The sequence below is a fragment of the Micropterus salmoides genome, unplaced genomic scaffold (genome assembly GCF_014851395.1).
Source record: "Micropterus salmoides isolate LMB-PRFRI ecotype aquatic unplaced genomic scaffold, ASM1485139v1 Ms_hic_scaffold_20, whole genome shotgun sequence".
Lineage (NCBI taxonomy): Eukaryota > Metazoa > Chordata > Actinopteri > Centrarchiformes > Centrarchidae > Micropterus > Micropterus salmoides.
Window position 1 is genome coordinate 8153934 of NW_024041151.1, and position 13772 is coordinate 8167705.

The 13772-nt window shown below is 38.5% G+C and overlaps 1 protein-coding gene across 1 annotated transcript in view; it reads right to left on the reverse strand.

Moving 5' to 3' along the window:
- Positions 1 to 13772, reverse strand: part of LOC119914541 (netrin receptor UNC5D-like) — a 182759-nt gene that overhangs the window by 25991 nt on the left and 142996 nt on the right. The window contains exons 5-9 of the mRNA XM_038733895.1: positions 7382 to 7556; positions 6180 to 6347; positions 3997 to 4161; positions 3623 to 3655; positions 680 to 865 (exon numbers count right to left, since the gene is read on the reverse strand). Of these exons, the coding sequence (XP_038589823.1) occupies positions 680 to 865; positions 3623 to 3655; positions 3997 to 4161; positions 6180 to 6347; positions 7382 to 7556 (727 nt within the window). The remainder of the gene's footprint in view (positions 1 to 679; positions 866 to 3622; positions 3656 to 3996; positions 4162 to 6179; positions 6348 to 7381; positions 7557 to 13772) is intronic.

The window sequence follows — 13772 nt, forward strand, 5'->3', positions numbered from 1 at the left end:
GAAAGCCACCAGAGAATTTTACCTCTCTGGTCTAGCGCTGCCCCAATTGGTTAGTTTGTGTTATTGTGTGACTTTAACCCTTTAAAACACTAAAGTCACACAACAAAAACACACAAAAACGTCACACAATAACACAAACACACTAACCAACCGAGGCAATGGTAGACCAGCACCTTCCATGTTAAATAGAGTCTGGCAGCTTTGACGAGAGCAATATAGTGATGGTCTCTGGTTAAACAAAAAGGATCTTACTCTTTAAAAAAAAGACTCTGAAGGGATCCTTTCCATAATATTGTCAGACACTTGAAATAACAATCTGAACTGATCAGTGGCAACAACAAACACTTCAGTGGACGTATTTTGACAGGGTGCAATTGCCCGCAAGGATTACGTTGCAGCCCTGTTTCACTGCTGCCAACTTCAGCGTGCTTGGTCAATAAGGGACCAACTTAAAAAGAAAATCGGCCCAATTAGTCACATAGACACAGAAACATAGAGATCTGAATACAGAATGTATCTATATGTATTAGTAAGTAACATTAAAAACCTCTGTTGTCCATTTTCTTCCCAGTTTGGTTACAGCATGTGATGGGAAGCCTATGTTCACAGTGGGATGTAGTATTTTCTGGCACAACTTTGAGTGTAAATCAGATTTTAAGACACATAGTCACTGTCTTACCTTGACGGGAGGTCTTGAAGCTGAAGGACTGGAAGCCCCCAGTGAGGGCTGAGGAGTCGATGACATCAACACCGTACTCACTCTGACTCCTTCTGTAAAGTGTGACAGCGATGATCAGAAGCACCACTGTCACCACCCCTGCAGCAAGGCCCGAATACAAGGCCACATCACTGCTGTTCTCCACACCTTGGAAAGGAAGAGAGAGTTCGAGAGAGAAGCATATTTTAAGCGACTTTTTGCTTCTGCTTTCTAAGTCTACTCCTCTTAATTAGGAAGGTAGGTGACATTTTCTCCCAGAATAAACTGAAAATCTGTGTTACTCTGAAACATCAGCTGAATTAAAGTTGCAAAGTCTTCTATAGGAGCCAAGTCTATCTTGGTTTCAAACTACTTTAGCGCCTTTTTTTGTTTTCTGTTCCTCGTCTGCCCTGCCTCCTGATGCACAGCTTCATTGTTCCATCCTGGAGTGTTAAAGCTACTAATGAGGAACCTCGGAAGGAAGGCGATTATAATCAACCCAGCACCTGACTGTCATTTCAAACACTGCTTGGCTCTGGTGGTAGAGGCACTCTGCGTTCCACTGGGATAATGTGACAAAACCAATTCATTAAATTAGCTCATCTGCAATGATTATGCTCTATCTGGTCCCACCAGTACTGCAGCGTCCAACTCCACAAAGAAAAAGAATGAGTGGGAAATAAAGGGGCTGCTAGCTTGTTCTTGAAAGATAATGAGATCTGTGCTGAAACAGGACATGCTGAGAAATCCTCTAAGTAGCCTGAAGCTCAAATGGGGAGAAATTGACAAAATATGCAAAGCGGCATTAACAGCTACTGTAGCAGGTTAATTGAGGGCTTGGGAAGTTTTGGCAGTCTGGCGTCTGGCTGTATTCTTTTCCCCATTTCTGACAAACAACAAATACAAAGGCTAACTGTAAAAGAAAAGTAAGGAGAACATGTGCTTGTGGCTTAGTAGGTACAGAATCATGTTTTTTTTTTTTTTTCACTGCGCAAACTCAGCATTAATCAACACATAAATGGCCCATTACCCAAGACAGCAATAATGCACAAAGCAATGAATATACAGTTGTAAACCACTGGCTGCTTGGCTTAAAAAGCTATACCTGATCTATTCAAAAATATAGTATCAGTGAAAATTTACAGTGTATTGGAACAGAAGTAAAACTGAGGTAATACTGGTAAAGTTGGAAACAGTTGATTCAGATGATAGAATTGATCATTGTGCATAACTACTATTGAAACTACTGTAGCTCCACAATACAGTTTATCTACACAATGTTTATTTTAACAACACAGGACAAAATTATATTATATTTGAATTATAAGGCCGGAAAATTGATTCTCCCTATATCTAATCTTTTAAGCATGTTCTTCTATTATTACTATTATTATTATTATTGTTTATGTCTTATAGATACATATTGTTTTTTTTATCCTTAACCTTTTCTTATTATTATACTCATTATCTTATTATTATACTCATTATTAACATTTTCTTATTATTATGCTCATTATATTAGTCTGTCCACAGATGTAGGGTTTAGGTCAGAGCTGTGAGATTGTTTAATGTTTTCCTTTCTTGCTGTTCCTCTCCTCTCCTTGATTGTTCATTCAAGGCCGGGAGAGGATCTCTGTTCCCCAAAACATAGAAACCAAGACTGTCTAAATGATTATGCATCCTTTAGCTGAGGGCCAAACGCCCGAAGCTGCCCTAGGCTAGGTCTCTGGACCAGCTGATTTTGTGTTGTAGTACTTCTCTGTTATTCTCTTTTATTAATAATAATTCTTCAAAGACAACGGTTTGTTGTAAGTCAATTATTTGCTCAATCCCTCACCAGCAATATACAATTTCCACGATAAATTACTGTTGAAGACGTTAAACAAGTGACATGACTCAACATACTGTATGTTTTTGTACAATAATGAAAATGGATGCCAAGGGTGAAGAAAACACTAACCAACCATCACAACCTTCTGCCTAAGCATTTCAGCTGCTGTTAGAGATCAACCACCAGAGATGTCTATCACACATAAATTACAACCAGATTTCTTTCTGCATGCAATTAAAAGAAAAATTACATTTTTAAAACCTATTATTCATACATATTGTATGCTACCTGTCTGTCAGAACATATCAATCTGAAATTACTCTCATCTGACCGCACTCTTTTAAGTTTGAGAGAATTCATGCAGAGTTAGTTTTCATAACCACACTGGTCAGAGTGATCTACCCCTCTTTTACCATTGCTGACTTGATGACTATACTTTCACCCTGCTGAATTAATCAAATGGCTGCTGCTGATGGTCCTCAATAAAAACATACAACATAAATGTATTATTGTATGAACAGAATTATTGCACAACTTTCTCCAATCAGAATTAAGTATTCTTCTAGGTTAACGTTGTAGAAAGTGACATTTTTAAAATTGAGCCCGACCGAAATTGGCGTGCAGATATTATCGGCCGATATGAGCTAATGCAGATAAATTGGTATCGGTGTAACAGCCGATACAATTATAAAGAAACGAAGAGACGGATGACAGATCCTTCAATCATGTCACGAGTGATGTCATTGCATAGTTTGTCCACCAGAGGGTGCTCTGCAACATCCCTGTTGGAAACACACAAATCCAGTACTATACAGCTGTACTATTTATAACGATAAGAAGAACGTTTACTTTTAAACTGCATTATGTCATGTTATCTCGGTGAGGTCTAACTACACAGAACAAATGTTGGGGATAATCTTTGTTTATGTTGTGTTTCTGAAAAGAAGAAAAACATTTTTTGGCTGATGTATCGGAATATCAAATTTTAAATCCTCAAATATCAAAATCAGTATCGGTCTTAAAAATCCAATATCGGTCAGGCTCTAATTTAAAATAACATAACAGTAACTAATGGAAGCTGAGGATAAACTCACCCTGTGGTTTAGCATCATGTAGCAACTTTCGATCTGCAAAGACAGAGAAACATCAGAATTAAAGAGTTTCTCTTTAACCTTTTTTGAATACTACAAGTGTTTGTTTATTTAATTACTACTTGTGTCTGCATCCATGGCTGGGCACACTGTGTGTTATGTATGTGGCGTGCAGTGGATGAATAATGAAGATGGATCAGGGTGCTGGTAATGAGCATGATTATAATGATGATCATGATCTTACCCACACTGCCAAAAGATTATGAACAGTAAATCTATAATGATACAGTCCCTGAACACAATGGGTCTGACAGTGATGATGCTAAACTATCGTTTTCTCAGTGATACCAGTGGAGAGAAATGTTGATGTTACCCACTCTGTGTGCAGAGGCTGCCAGTGCAGTTGTCTGTAGCCAGCGCCACACCGTCACACAGCCGTCCTCCATGTTTGGGCTCCGGAGCTGTACACTCTCTGCTGCGCTGCCTCTCACAGTCTGAACTACACACCGACCACTCGCTCCACTCTCCCCAGCTGCCATCCACTGAGAGAATCACATACAAAAACAAATGTTTAAGAGCACAAGGATACACATACACAAATCTGATGTGCATAATGCATGGTTGGAGTACACAATCATCCCTTCATTCACTTTGGACTACATACATGTGTGAACAAAAACACACATACAAGCAAAGTACAAAGGAATAAAGATATAGAAAAATAAGAGATGACAAATATCCTCACTTTTCTTGTGAAAGATTGAAACACGAAGCCTAAGTTAATTTATTTAATAGTTCTCTGGGACTTCTGGGCGGCAATACTATCTTTATAAAAACATTTTCCTCCTCAGTGTGCCAAAAATGTTGTGCTGTCTTGCTGACTTGGAGCACAAAGTCACATTGCTTATGCCACACTTCATCAAGTCTCCACCTCAAAATGCTCTAAAAGTTCCCTTCTTCCTGCTAATCTAAACGCAAATGCACCCTGTTTATGTTCAAACTCAGATGCAGAAGAAAGAATCCTTCAGAAGGAGGCAGTTGGCAAAGAGGAGATAATGTTTGGAGCAGTGCACTGCCTTCCCCTGATAATTTTTTCTTCTTAAACCTGATGAGCATTTTCCTTTATACTGGTGCTGTGGTTGAAATCATAAATTTGGGCTTGTCTAGAAAAAACACTTGGGCAGAGCAGATTACATGGACGTTTTGATAACTGGAACTGCTGCTCTGCTCTTCCTCTCACAACCTAAGCTTCTGCTGTTTGTTTCTCTCACTCAGTTTCTCTTTATCCCGTTTTTTTCACCCATCTCTCCATTTCCCATAAATGTTCTCCTCATTTGCTGTTTTTTTAAGGTCCACTGCATTAGATTTCAGATACAAACCACTGTCACTATCAGCAGTGGAGACGTGCACTGCATTCACGGTGAAATGTAACTGGTTGAAAGAAGACTACTGCTAACTACAAAGCACACCTCAGGCTTTTAGATTAAACTTCAAAGCTGACACAGTTCTCCGTTAATTTCAGGTATTAAACTTAACTTACAGAGACTTTACTCTCATGAGTAATCAATCATGGAGACCATTTTCACTCTATGTCACATTTACTTTATTATTGTGCAGTAATGCATTTGTGAGCAGAGAGAAACCTCTCCACACTGATGCATTCAAGGACGTGCTGACATTGAAAATTCCTAGAGTTGGCTGGCAAACAGCAGTCTTTTTAAAGGAATAGTTCAACATTTTGGGAAACGCACGTATTTGCTTTCCTGGCTTTTCCTACCAGCACCTCTAAAGCTCACTAATTAACATGTTACATCCTCTTTGTTAAATCTGTTCAAATACAAAAGTGGACTACGAGTCCAGTTATTTAGTAAGCTTTAGTGCTGGTAAGTTGATTTTGTTACCTTTGGACAGAGCCGCTCTGTCCATCTCACAGTCAATCGCACAGTCGATCTCACTGTCAATATCACAGTCGAAGCTTCGCAGCGAAACCAGGATCATGCTATTTTGGCGATATGGGGGTGCCCAACGTCTGATTTTACACAGAACTGCCAGTTTTCTCCCAATAAGTTAATGAAAGTGTTCTGGGAAGAAATGAGTTTTCAAGAGTTTCTTGAAGTTAGAGAGAGACGCCCCTGGTCTCATGGCATGTGGTAGCTCGTTCCACCATCATGGTGTCACAGATGAGAACAGCCAGGACTGAGATTGCTTTGTGTGTAGGGATGGGAGAGCCAGCCGGCGTTCGTTGGAGGAGCGCAGTAGCCGAGAAGGAACGTAGGCTTGTATTATGGAGTTTAGGTAGATGAATGCAGACCCAGCAGTCACTCTGTTTGCAAGCATTAGTGACTTGAATTTGATTCTCTAATGCAAGAAATAAACAATTTCACAAAATAGTTCCATAAGCTCAAATCTCAGAGCTTCCTTGAATGCACCATTGAAGTCAATTTTAAGATATTCATGACTTGAACCAAACTATTAACTGGAACCTGTGTGGTGGCATTTTCAAAAACGCTTTTAACATGCACAAACCCTAACAGCATGCGGACTAGGTCCCTGTGCTTACCTGGGCACAGTGTGTTGCAGGTGCTCTTCTGTACAGACATGCCCTCACAGAAGGCTCCCCCATTGAGAGGAGCTGGATTTGTGCAAGTGCGTGAACGTTTCTGCACACCGCGGCCACAGCGTACATTACAGGGTGACCAGTCTGTCCACGATGACCAGCCTCCATTCACTGCATGTGCCAAAGAGTGAAGGGAAAGGGATGAAAAAATACTATGAGAATGAAAACTGGAAAACTGGCCTAAATTTTGTGGTTAACAATATATTTTCTGGCAAGAAAAACTGCACCACCGTGACCGGATAGTTTTTGTTAACTCAAAAGTGACTTCTCTTCCATATACTTAACATTTCTTCCTCTGATTTGTTTCCTAAAATAATGCAGAATGACTGACTAATAGGCTCATTTGCTGTCATAGCACAGGACACAATACTTTGTCCCACTTTTGTACATCTGTCTGAGGCTATAGGTGGTAGTTAGCCTGTCAGAGACTTCATTAGCATTAGGGAAATGAATGATTGATGGGCCTCAACAATGGAGTGCCGTATTCCTACAGCAGGTAAATGTCCTCCCTGAAAAATCTAAAATTAACAGGATGAAAGGTCGGTAAAATGATCACTGAAACACTCCAATTAACAAGGTGTTTCACTGCTGTGAAAGGAGGATGGTATTAATATGACATAATAATTTCACTTCTTCTCCTTAGTCTCTGCAGAGCTCTCTATGGGGCGATAAAAAATGCTGAAAACAGTGCCTGCTGGCCTGCAGCTATACAAAGCGTTTCGCACAAGGTGTTAAATGTTGACAGATAAAAGCCCTGGAGTTGTGACAGCCCACGTCACTGCCTTTCCACCATTAATAATTGAGTTCTTGTAAATACTGTGCCCGTGTCTCCTTGTTTTTACACATGAGGGATCACTTGCCCATTACCTACTCATTAGACTCTTGTGTGAAAACATGCTGTGGTTGAGTAGTGCTTTTTGTATTAATGACTTTGGGGAATTTGCTTATACTGCCAATTTGACAGCCTGCTTCTGTAGTGAAAATTGATATTTTGATGCAGATGAGAAATCTGTTTGACATTGTTTTGCTCATCTTTGCAGAAAACCTGAAGATTTCTATCGTCATGCCTTTTTGGCTGAGACAATCTAACGTTGCACACATTGTCTTTGGAAGAATAAGAAAAATTCTGGAATTTGATATCTTACCATAGACTACAACAGTGGCTGTTGCACTGCGTCTCTTGGCCACAATATTGCTGGCAATGCAGGTATAGTTTCCGGAATCAGAGAGGCGAGCTTCTGAGATGATGAGATTATGGTCGCCTCTTGTATCAATGACACCCTCGGAGCTGAGAGGCTCTTCATTTTTTAGCCATTCCACCTGAAAAACAGCAGATCACATGAGTAACTCCACAGGCTAAAAAGCTTTCATGTAAACACTAACACATCTGATCAGTGCTAAAATAAATCATATGCTGTATTACTGTCCTGTATTCTGAGGTCTGATATACAATATATTTTTGTTTTATTATAACAGGTGAGTTTAATCTTGTGAGTGTGTAGCTTTGAGCTGTGCTTTGGAACACTACGCTACCTTATCCCGTCTGTGGGATCGGGTTGGAGGGAAATGTGTGTCATGAATCCTTGAGATGGAATCCTTCCCTTTTCAGAATCTCTATAATGTTTGTTTATTTGTGCTAAGAACTTGCAAAGAACACTACAGTGTTTGTATTTCAGTTTGGTTTTGTAATATGACATGACGTGGTTGTTTCCGTCAGTGGTTCCCAACCTTTTTTGTCTGATGTACCCCCACAGCCCTATCAAATAAGCTCAAGTACTCCTTCATCTGCACCACTCTAAGTATGTTAATCAATGGAATGAATGGATTATAAAGTGAAGTGAAGTGAATCATTGCTATTGCTATTAATGATATAAAAGTGGATATTACAATATTTTTCACAACCATAACACAACCATTGTGCACTGCTTTAAGCTAACTATTCCAACATTTTTTCCACTGCTTTAGCTCTTGTAGTAACTATTTAAACTGTTTATTATTCATGTCATGCATTACTTTTAGCTAACTACTTGAACTGTTTAAGCTAATGTTATTCATTATACAGTAGTAATGCAAGTGTCAGTGTTGGTCAATTTTATTTATAGAGCCCAATATCACAAATCTGCCTCAATAAGCTTCATAATCTGCACAGCATACAACACCCACAATCCTTATACCCATGATTCAGATAAGGGATGAAGAAAGAAATGCAGTAGGTAAGTCATATATTCTATCATTACCAATTCGCTAGCCGTGTAGTGAGTTAAAGTAATAGGGAATTACAAAATAAAGGACGCTCTGTTGATGCTCCTCTCCCTGTAAATTGCTATTAATGTGCCACTGGCATCAGCTTTTCATTGAGAGAGAGAAGCTGGGGCATGAGGGAAAGGGCTTTGATTTATGGCAGTGTATTTGAGGATTAAAAACTCCGCCCTATTGGGAGCTCCATGTGTTTGTGCACGGGGTTGTACCCCAGTGTGTTTGTGTGTGTGTTTGTGTGTGTGTGTGTGTGTGTGTGTGTGTGTGTGTGTATTTGTGTTGAGTGTCCATTTGCTGAGGGAATATAACACCAGCCACCAAACTCAGAGATTGCTTTGCTCTTTCGAAGCACCCTGGATGAAAAAATTGAGCCGGAAAATCAATAAATCAGGAGTCATGTTGACACAACGTTTTTTTTCCTCCTTTGATGGCCCAAGAAGTCTTTCATCATGTGCTTTTAATTTCACTTTTTTCCATCATTTAGCTCCACAGCGATCAAGACAAACCAACCAACCACACTGGTGGGCTGCATCGGCCATTCTATCAATCCTTGTCTTTATTTTTTTGCCTTTCACTGTTTCACACTTCAATTTCTAATCAACCCCAGTGTTGCCATCCCATGCTCACATTCTGCAATGCTGCTACCATCAATCTACTCAATTATGGAAGCAGTCAGTTTCAGCCTTCCATAGAGGAAAATAGTGCAAATGTCTATTTTAATCATGTAAAAGTCACCCTTATCTCATGGTTTCATCATAACAATTATTAGTTTTCTTTTATGCATTTTAAAGGATTATTTATGCAAGTACATTATAATCTTGTATTATGCTTCAAGCACTGACACTGTTATTCCTTTCCTATCTATCTATCTGGCTATTTTGTAGTCTTATAAATATAGAGGAATGTCTGGAACACAGTTGTTCTTCCTGTGACTCAACAAAGTTCATTAACCAACTGTTGCTCCGGAAAGTGGGGAATTAACCTTGACAAGTAGGAGGTTTGTGCTTTATCACCTTCTCTGCAAATACTGCATCCTCTTTCATGAACGGATGACAGAGGTGAGCTCTGTTGTTTTTATCAGGGTCACATTGTACACAGCCAGTGGATTGTCTGCAACATTCGAAGAGATTTTCTCTCTAATGCCTCTCTAATGTCACAGAGGGAGACGATGTAAAGGCTCAGTAAAAACAGGTTTGAACACAAAAGCACAACTCTAAGACCAGGACCGTAAGTAAAAGTTTACTAAAGGTCGAAAACAGGCAACCGTCAAAACTGTGAAGGCAGTGAAGAAGAGGCAAACTTATCCAATAGCAGATAAGAGTAAGCAAGCGGGTGTCCAAAAGGCAGGCAGGGGGTCATAACAGGCAAAACTCAGGCAGGCAGAGAAAATGGCTGGACCCCTACAGCAGAAGCACAATAGACGATCTGGCGGGGAATGAATGGAAGTGGGCCAACATGTATGCTACTGGCTGATGCGTGGTGGTGGGGGGGTCAGGTGATGGGGAATGAATGAAGCACTGGGGTTACTGCTGGGCAGGTAGGAGTGGCAGGATCAGAAATGACAGCAGAGCTAGTACATGGCAAGGGAAACAGCACATGAGGAAAATGTGAAAGTACGACCATGTGACAGACGCAGCCTTTAGAAGCTGTGCTGATAATGAACCAACAGCTGACTTTTTGACCTGACCGAGAGGTTATCTGGTGTTATACAAGAAACAAATTACATTTAGAGGAAGATTCATACTGCAGCTCCAATCCTACATTGCTTTATCTTCACTCTCAATAAAATGCGGGCAATTTTATTTTGTTAACTGCATGTGTTGTTCTGATTTGAGAAAAGGTGACATTGATTAAATGGGGATGAGGTTATAACTATTAGATAAGAAGAACTAATATAATCATATATGTTCCGTGTTGTAAGGTCAGTTTTGCAACAACAAACACTGTATATTAATTCAAACATAAATTGCTGCTGTACCTCTATTCGCATTAACTGATATGTTATCAAATTATTTGAAAATATGCTTCTATTTATTTCAGGAAAAAATCTACAAAACAACTTAAACTAAAGAACTATTTCTGTGCACGCAGCTATAAACAAGTGGGATGCAGAAATATAATGTGTAGAAATTCACTAAATTGAAAATTAACCCCCAAACCTTTGTTCTCTCCAGACATGTATTCAGATGGGATGCATATTTATAGAGTAGTGCCCAAATTGAACTTGACAGGTACAAAGATTTAACCATTACGTTTTAAATTAAATATATTTCAACATTTAGTGGATAATATGTCACCTCAGGAAATAGAGAGTAAAACTAAATGCATTGCCTAAAGCAAAAAAAAAAAAATCTGTGTTACACTATTACATTATACATATTATTTTTCAATGACAAATCTAATTTCTATCACAAGCACAAATAATGACCTGAATAAATGTGCAACTACCATCTCTTGTGCTCTTTTTTTCTCATTAACTAGTTGTTAAAGAAATGCAGAAAAGTTTTTATTCTCATTTACCATGTAACACAAAGACAGTTTAAAGTAAATCTGTGTGCATTCAGTTTGTGTTCCTCATAGACCTGCGTGTGTTCTAGCTAAAGATGGTAAACAATGTAAAGTAAATTACGATGTAATACAATACGGAACAAGTAATGCATTACCTTATTATCCTTAAATTATCTAACAACAAAAACTGAGCCATATGAACTTAATTATGGAAGTTTTATTGCAGAGAAAGTGCATTGCATTATATGACATTGTAGGTGTATAGTTGTCCACACCCTGGAGGTAATGTGACATAAATGATAAATTACAGTAAAGAAACAAAAAATGCAGCATCTGTGAAATGCTATTGGATTTACAATCAGGTTCTAAAATGAACTTTTTTTCAAGTATTCTTCAAGCATCAAGTATTATATTATCTGCTACTTTTGAAATGTTGTGCTACATGAAGGACTAACATTCAGCTAATTTAGGCAGCATTTGATGTAAATAGTGTTGTCATTCAATGTTCAATACATTTACACAAAAAAACATTACATTCACAAATGACCCCTGTCTTTTAGTACATGACAATCACTCCACTTTACTAAACAATCACTAACAACTCGGTATTTCACAATGTACCGACAGCAAGAAACACAAAGCAGCAGAACTTGAAGTTCACCACAGCGTAATATACAGTCAGTGCTCAATTCAAAACCCCACAGTTCAACTATAAATGACTGAGTCCTTATCTAAGTTCTCAGTTCAAATCTGCACAAGAGTGCATATCTCAACAAAAACCTCCTCTTCAGGATTACAAACCAAGTAAGGTATAAGTGAGTATTTAAACTTTCATAACTTTTTATTACCATAACACGGACCATGGGAAAGTGGGGTTTAAAGGAGAGGTGAGGTGCTGGACATAGAGTCCACGTGGGATTGATCCTTACCAGTAAGGAGGCACTTGTATAAACAGTATAAACAGTAGGAATATATGTATAGATAGGCGGGGAGGTAGATGGTTGAGGTGCTCTGTCTGCTAGTACTTCCCCTAAAGTGGCCTCTGTGCTAAGCCTGCCTCCTCTGCTGTGGTTTTTATCTCTCTGTAAATCTTGGCTCCAGCCCTGATACTATATTGACAAGTCCCATCTGATATTTATATGCCAATATTCTACTAGGCAAAAAGCTCATGGCTAACAATTTAAATGTTGTAATCCACGTAACATGATGTCAGGGATTGCTGTGGACATCGACAAAGAAACTGTATTTAATGTGGATCACTCACGTTATGGTACACAATCAACTTAAAATGGTCAGTATCTGCACGAATCTATATCAGAAAGTATCTTTCTCACAAGTCTCTCTTAAGTGAACTGTTCACCATTAGCCAAAAGAGTGTGCCACTTGGCATGCACTTTAAAGCCCTCTGACATGCCACTCTGCCCCTACATTTATCACTGAAGATTCAAGGATGTGAATAAGATTTAAGTGTGTGTGTGTGTGCGCGCATTTTTTTCAGTGTTGGAATGTAACTAAGCACAGTTACTCAAGTACTGTATTTAAGCTCCTTTATATCCCATTACATTTCAGAAGCAAATATTGTACTTTTCACTTCATTATAATTATTTGACAGTATTATCAACTAGATACTTTGCAGATTTAGATTATTAATACAAATACATTTTGATGTATTATTGTCGGGTAGGCTCCCTAACAGCATATTAAGTAGTAAAAATCTGCCACGCCTTCACCAGCTGCAACATTAACGTGATACTTACATATGAATGCATAATTATAATCCAATGATACAATTTATATGTTCAAAATGAGCTGTAATTTGCATAAATACAATCTTTTGTGTCATTTGTTCCAAGATAAAAAGCATTATAATGTTTACAAATTAAACAATGAACCAACATCATTATGGAAAGCTGACAATTCAGTTCTGAAAAATCCTGACTGTACTTGTGTCTGAATACCAAGTATTATACATGATGAGGGGAATCTAATTTTATAAATCATATGAAACCTTACCAATTTCACTGTGAGATATTTGTGAAATGAAAGTACCAACAAAATGAAAATCTGACCTTTTATTAATGTCTTAATCAGTGTAATAAAAATGAAAGGATAGGCCATTTAACAGATGGACTTAAATCACTCACTAACTGCAATGTTTGCAAAAATAGACTGAAAGAGGATGGCTGTGGTGTGGACTCCTTGGTGGGATTCTTGTGTCACCAGACTCTGTTCAGAGTCATGCACTATTTAAGGGCATTTTATGTCTGCCAGAACCTTGCAAACACACTTAAAAACACAACAACTTTCGAATCAATCCTTTTAAGTTGGTATCGATAACAAGTGAGCAGTGTTTGAGTGTTGAAGTATTGATTACTGCGGTATTGATCTGCCCTTCACTAAGGATCATTCAGTCACCCTCTCTGTTCTACTATTGAAATCTTTAGGATGATACGTGTTTGTAACACTCTCTGTACTGTTGCAACACTGTACTGTTGTTATTGTTGTTTGTCATATCCCATTTGTGTGCCTGCTCTTCGAAACACACCGTGCGTGTTTGTATGTGTTCATAGAAGAATGAAGGTCTCATGTTTGTTTTTTTAGGACTGCCTTACTGATTTCAGACATTCACATTTATGGAACTGGAATTAATTCATGAGAAAATAACAACAACATTTGTTTAAAGAAGTAGAAAGTACATATTAACGTTACCAGTGCCCTGCTCTGGAAACTATGCAGACATTTGATTCTCGTTCCTAATTCCATTGTTGTAAA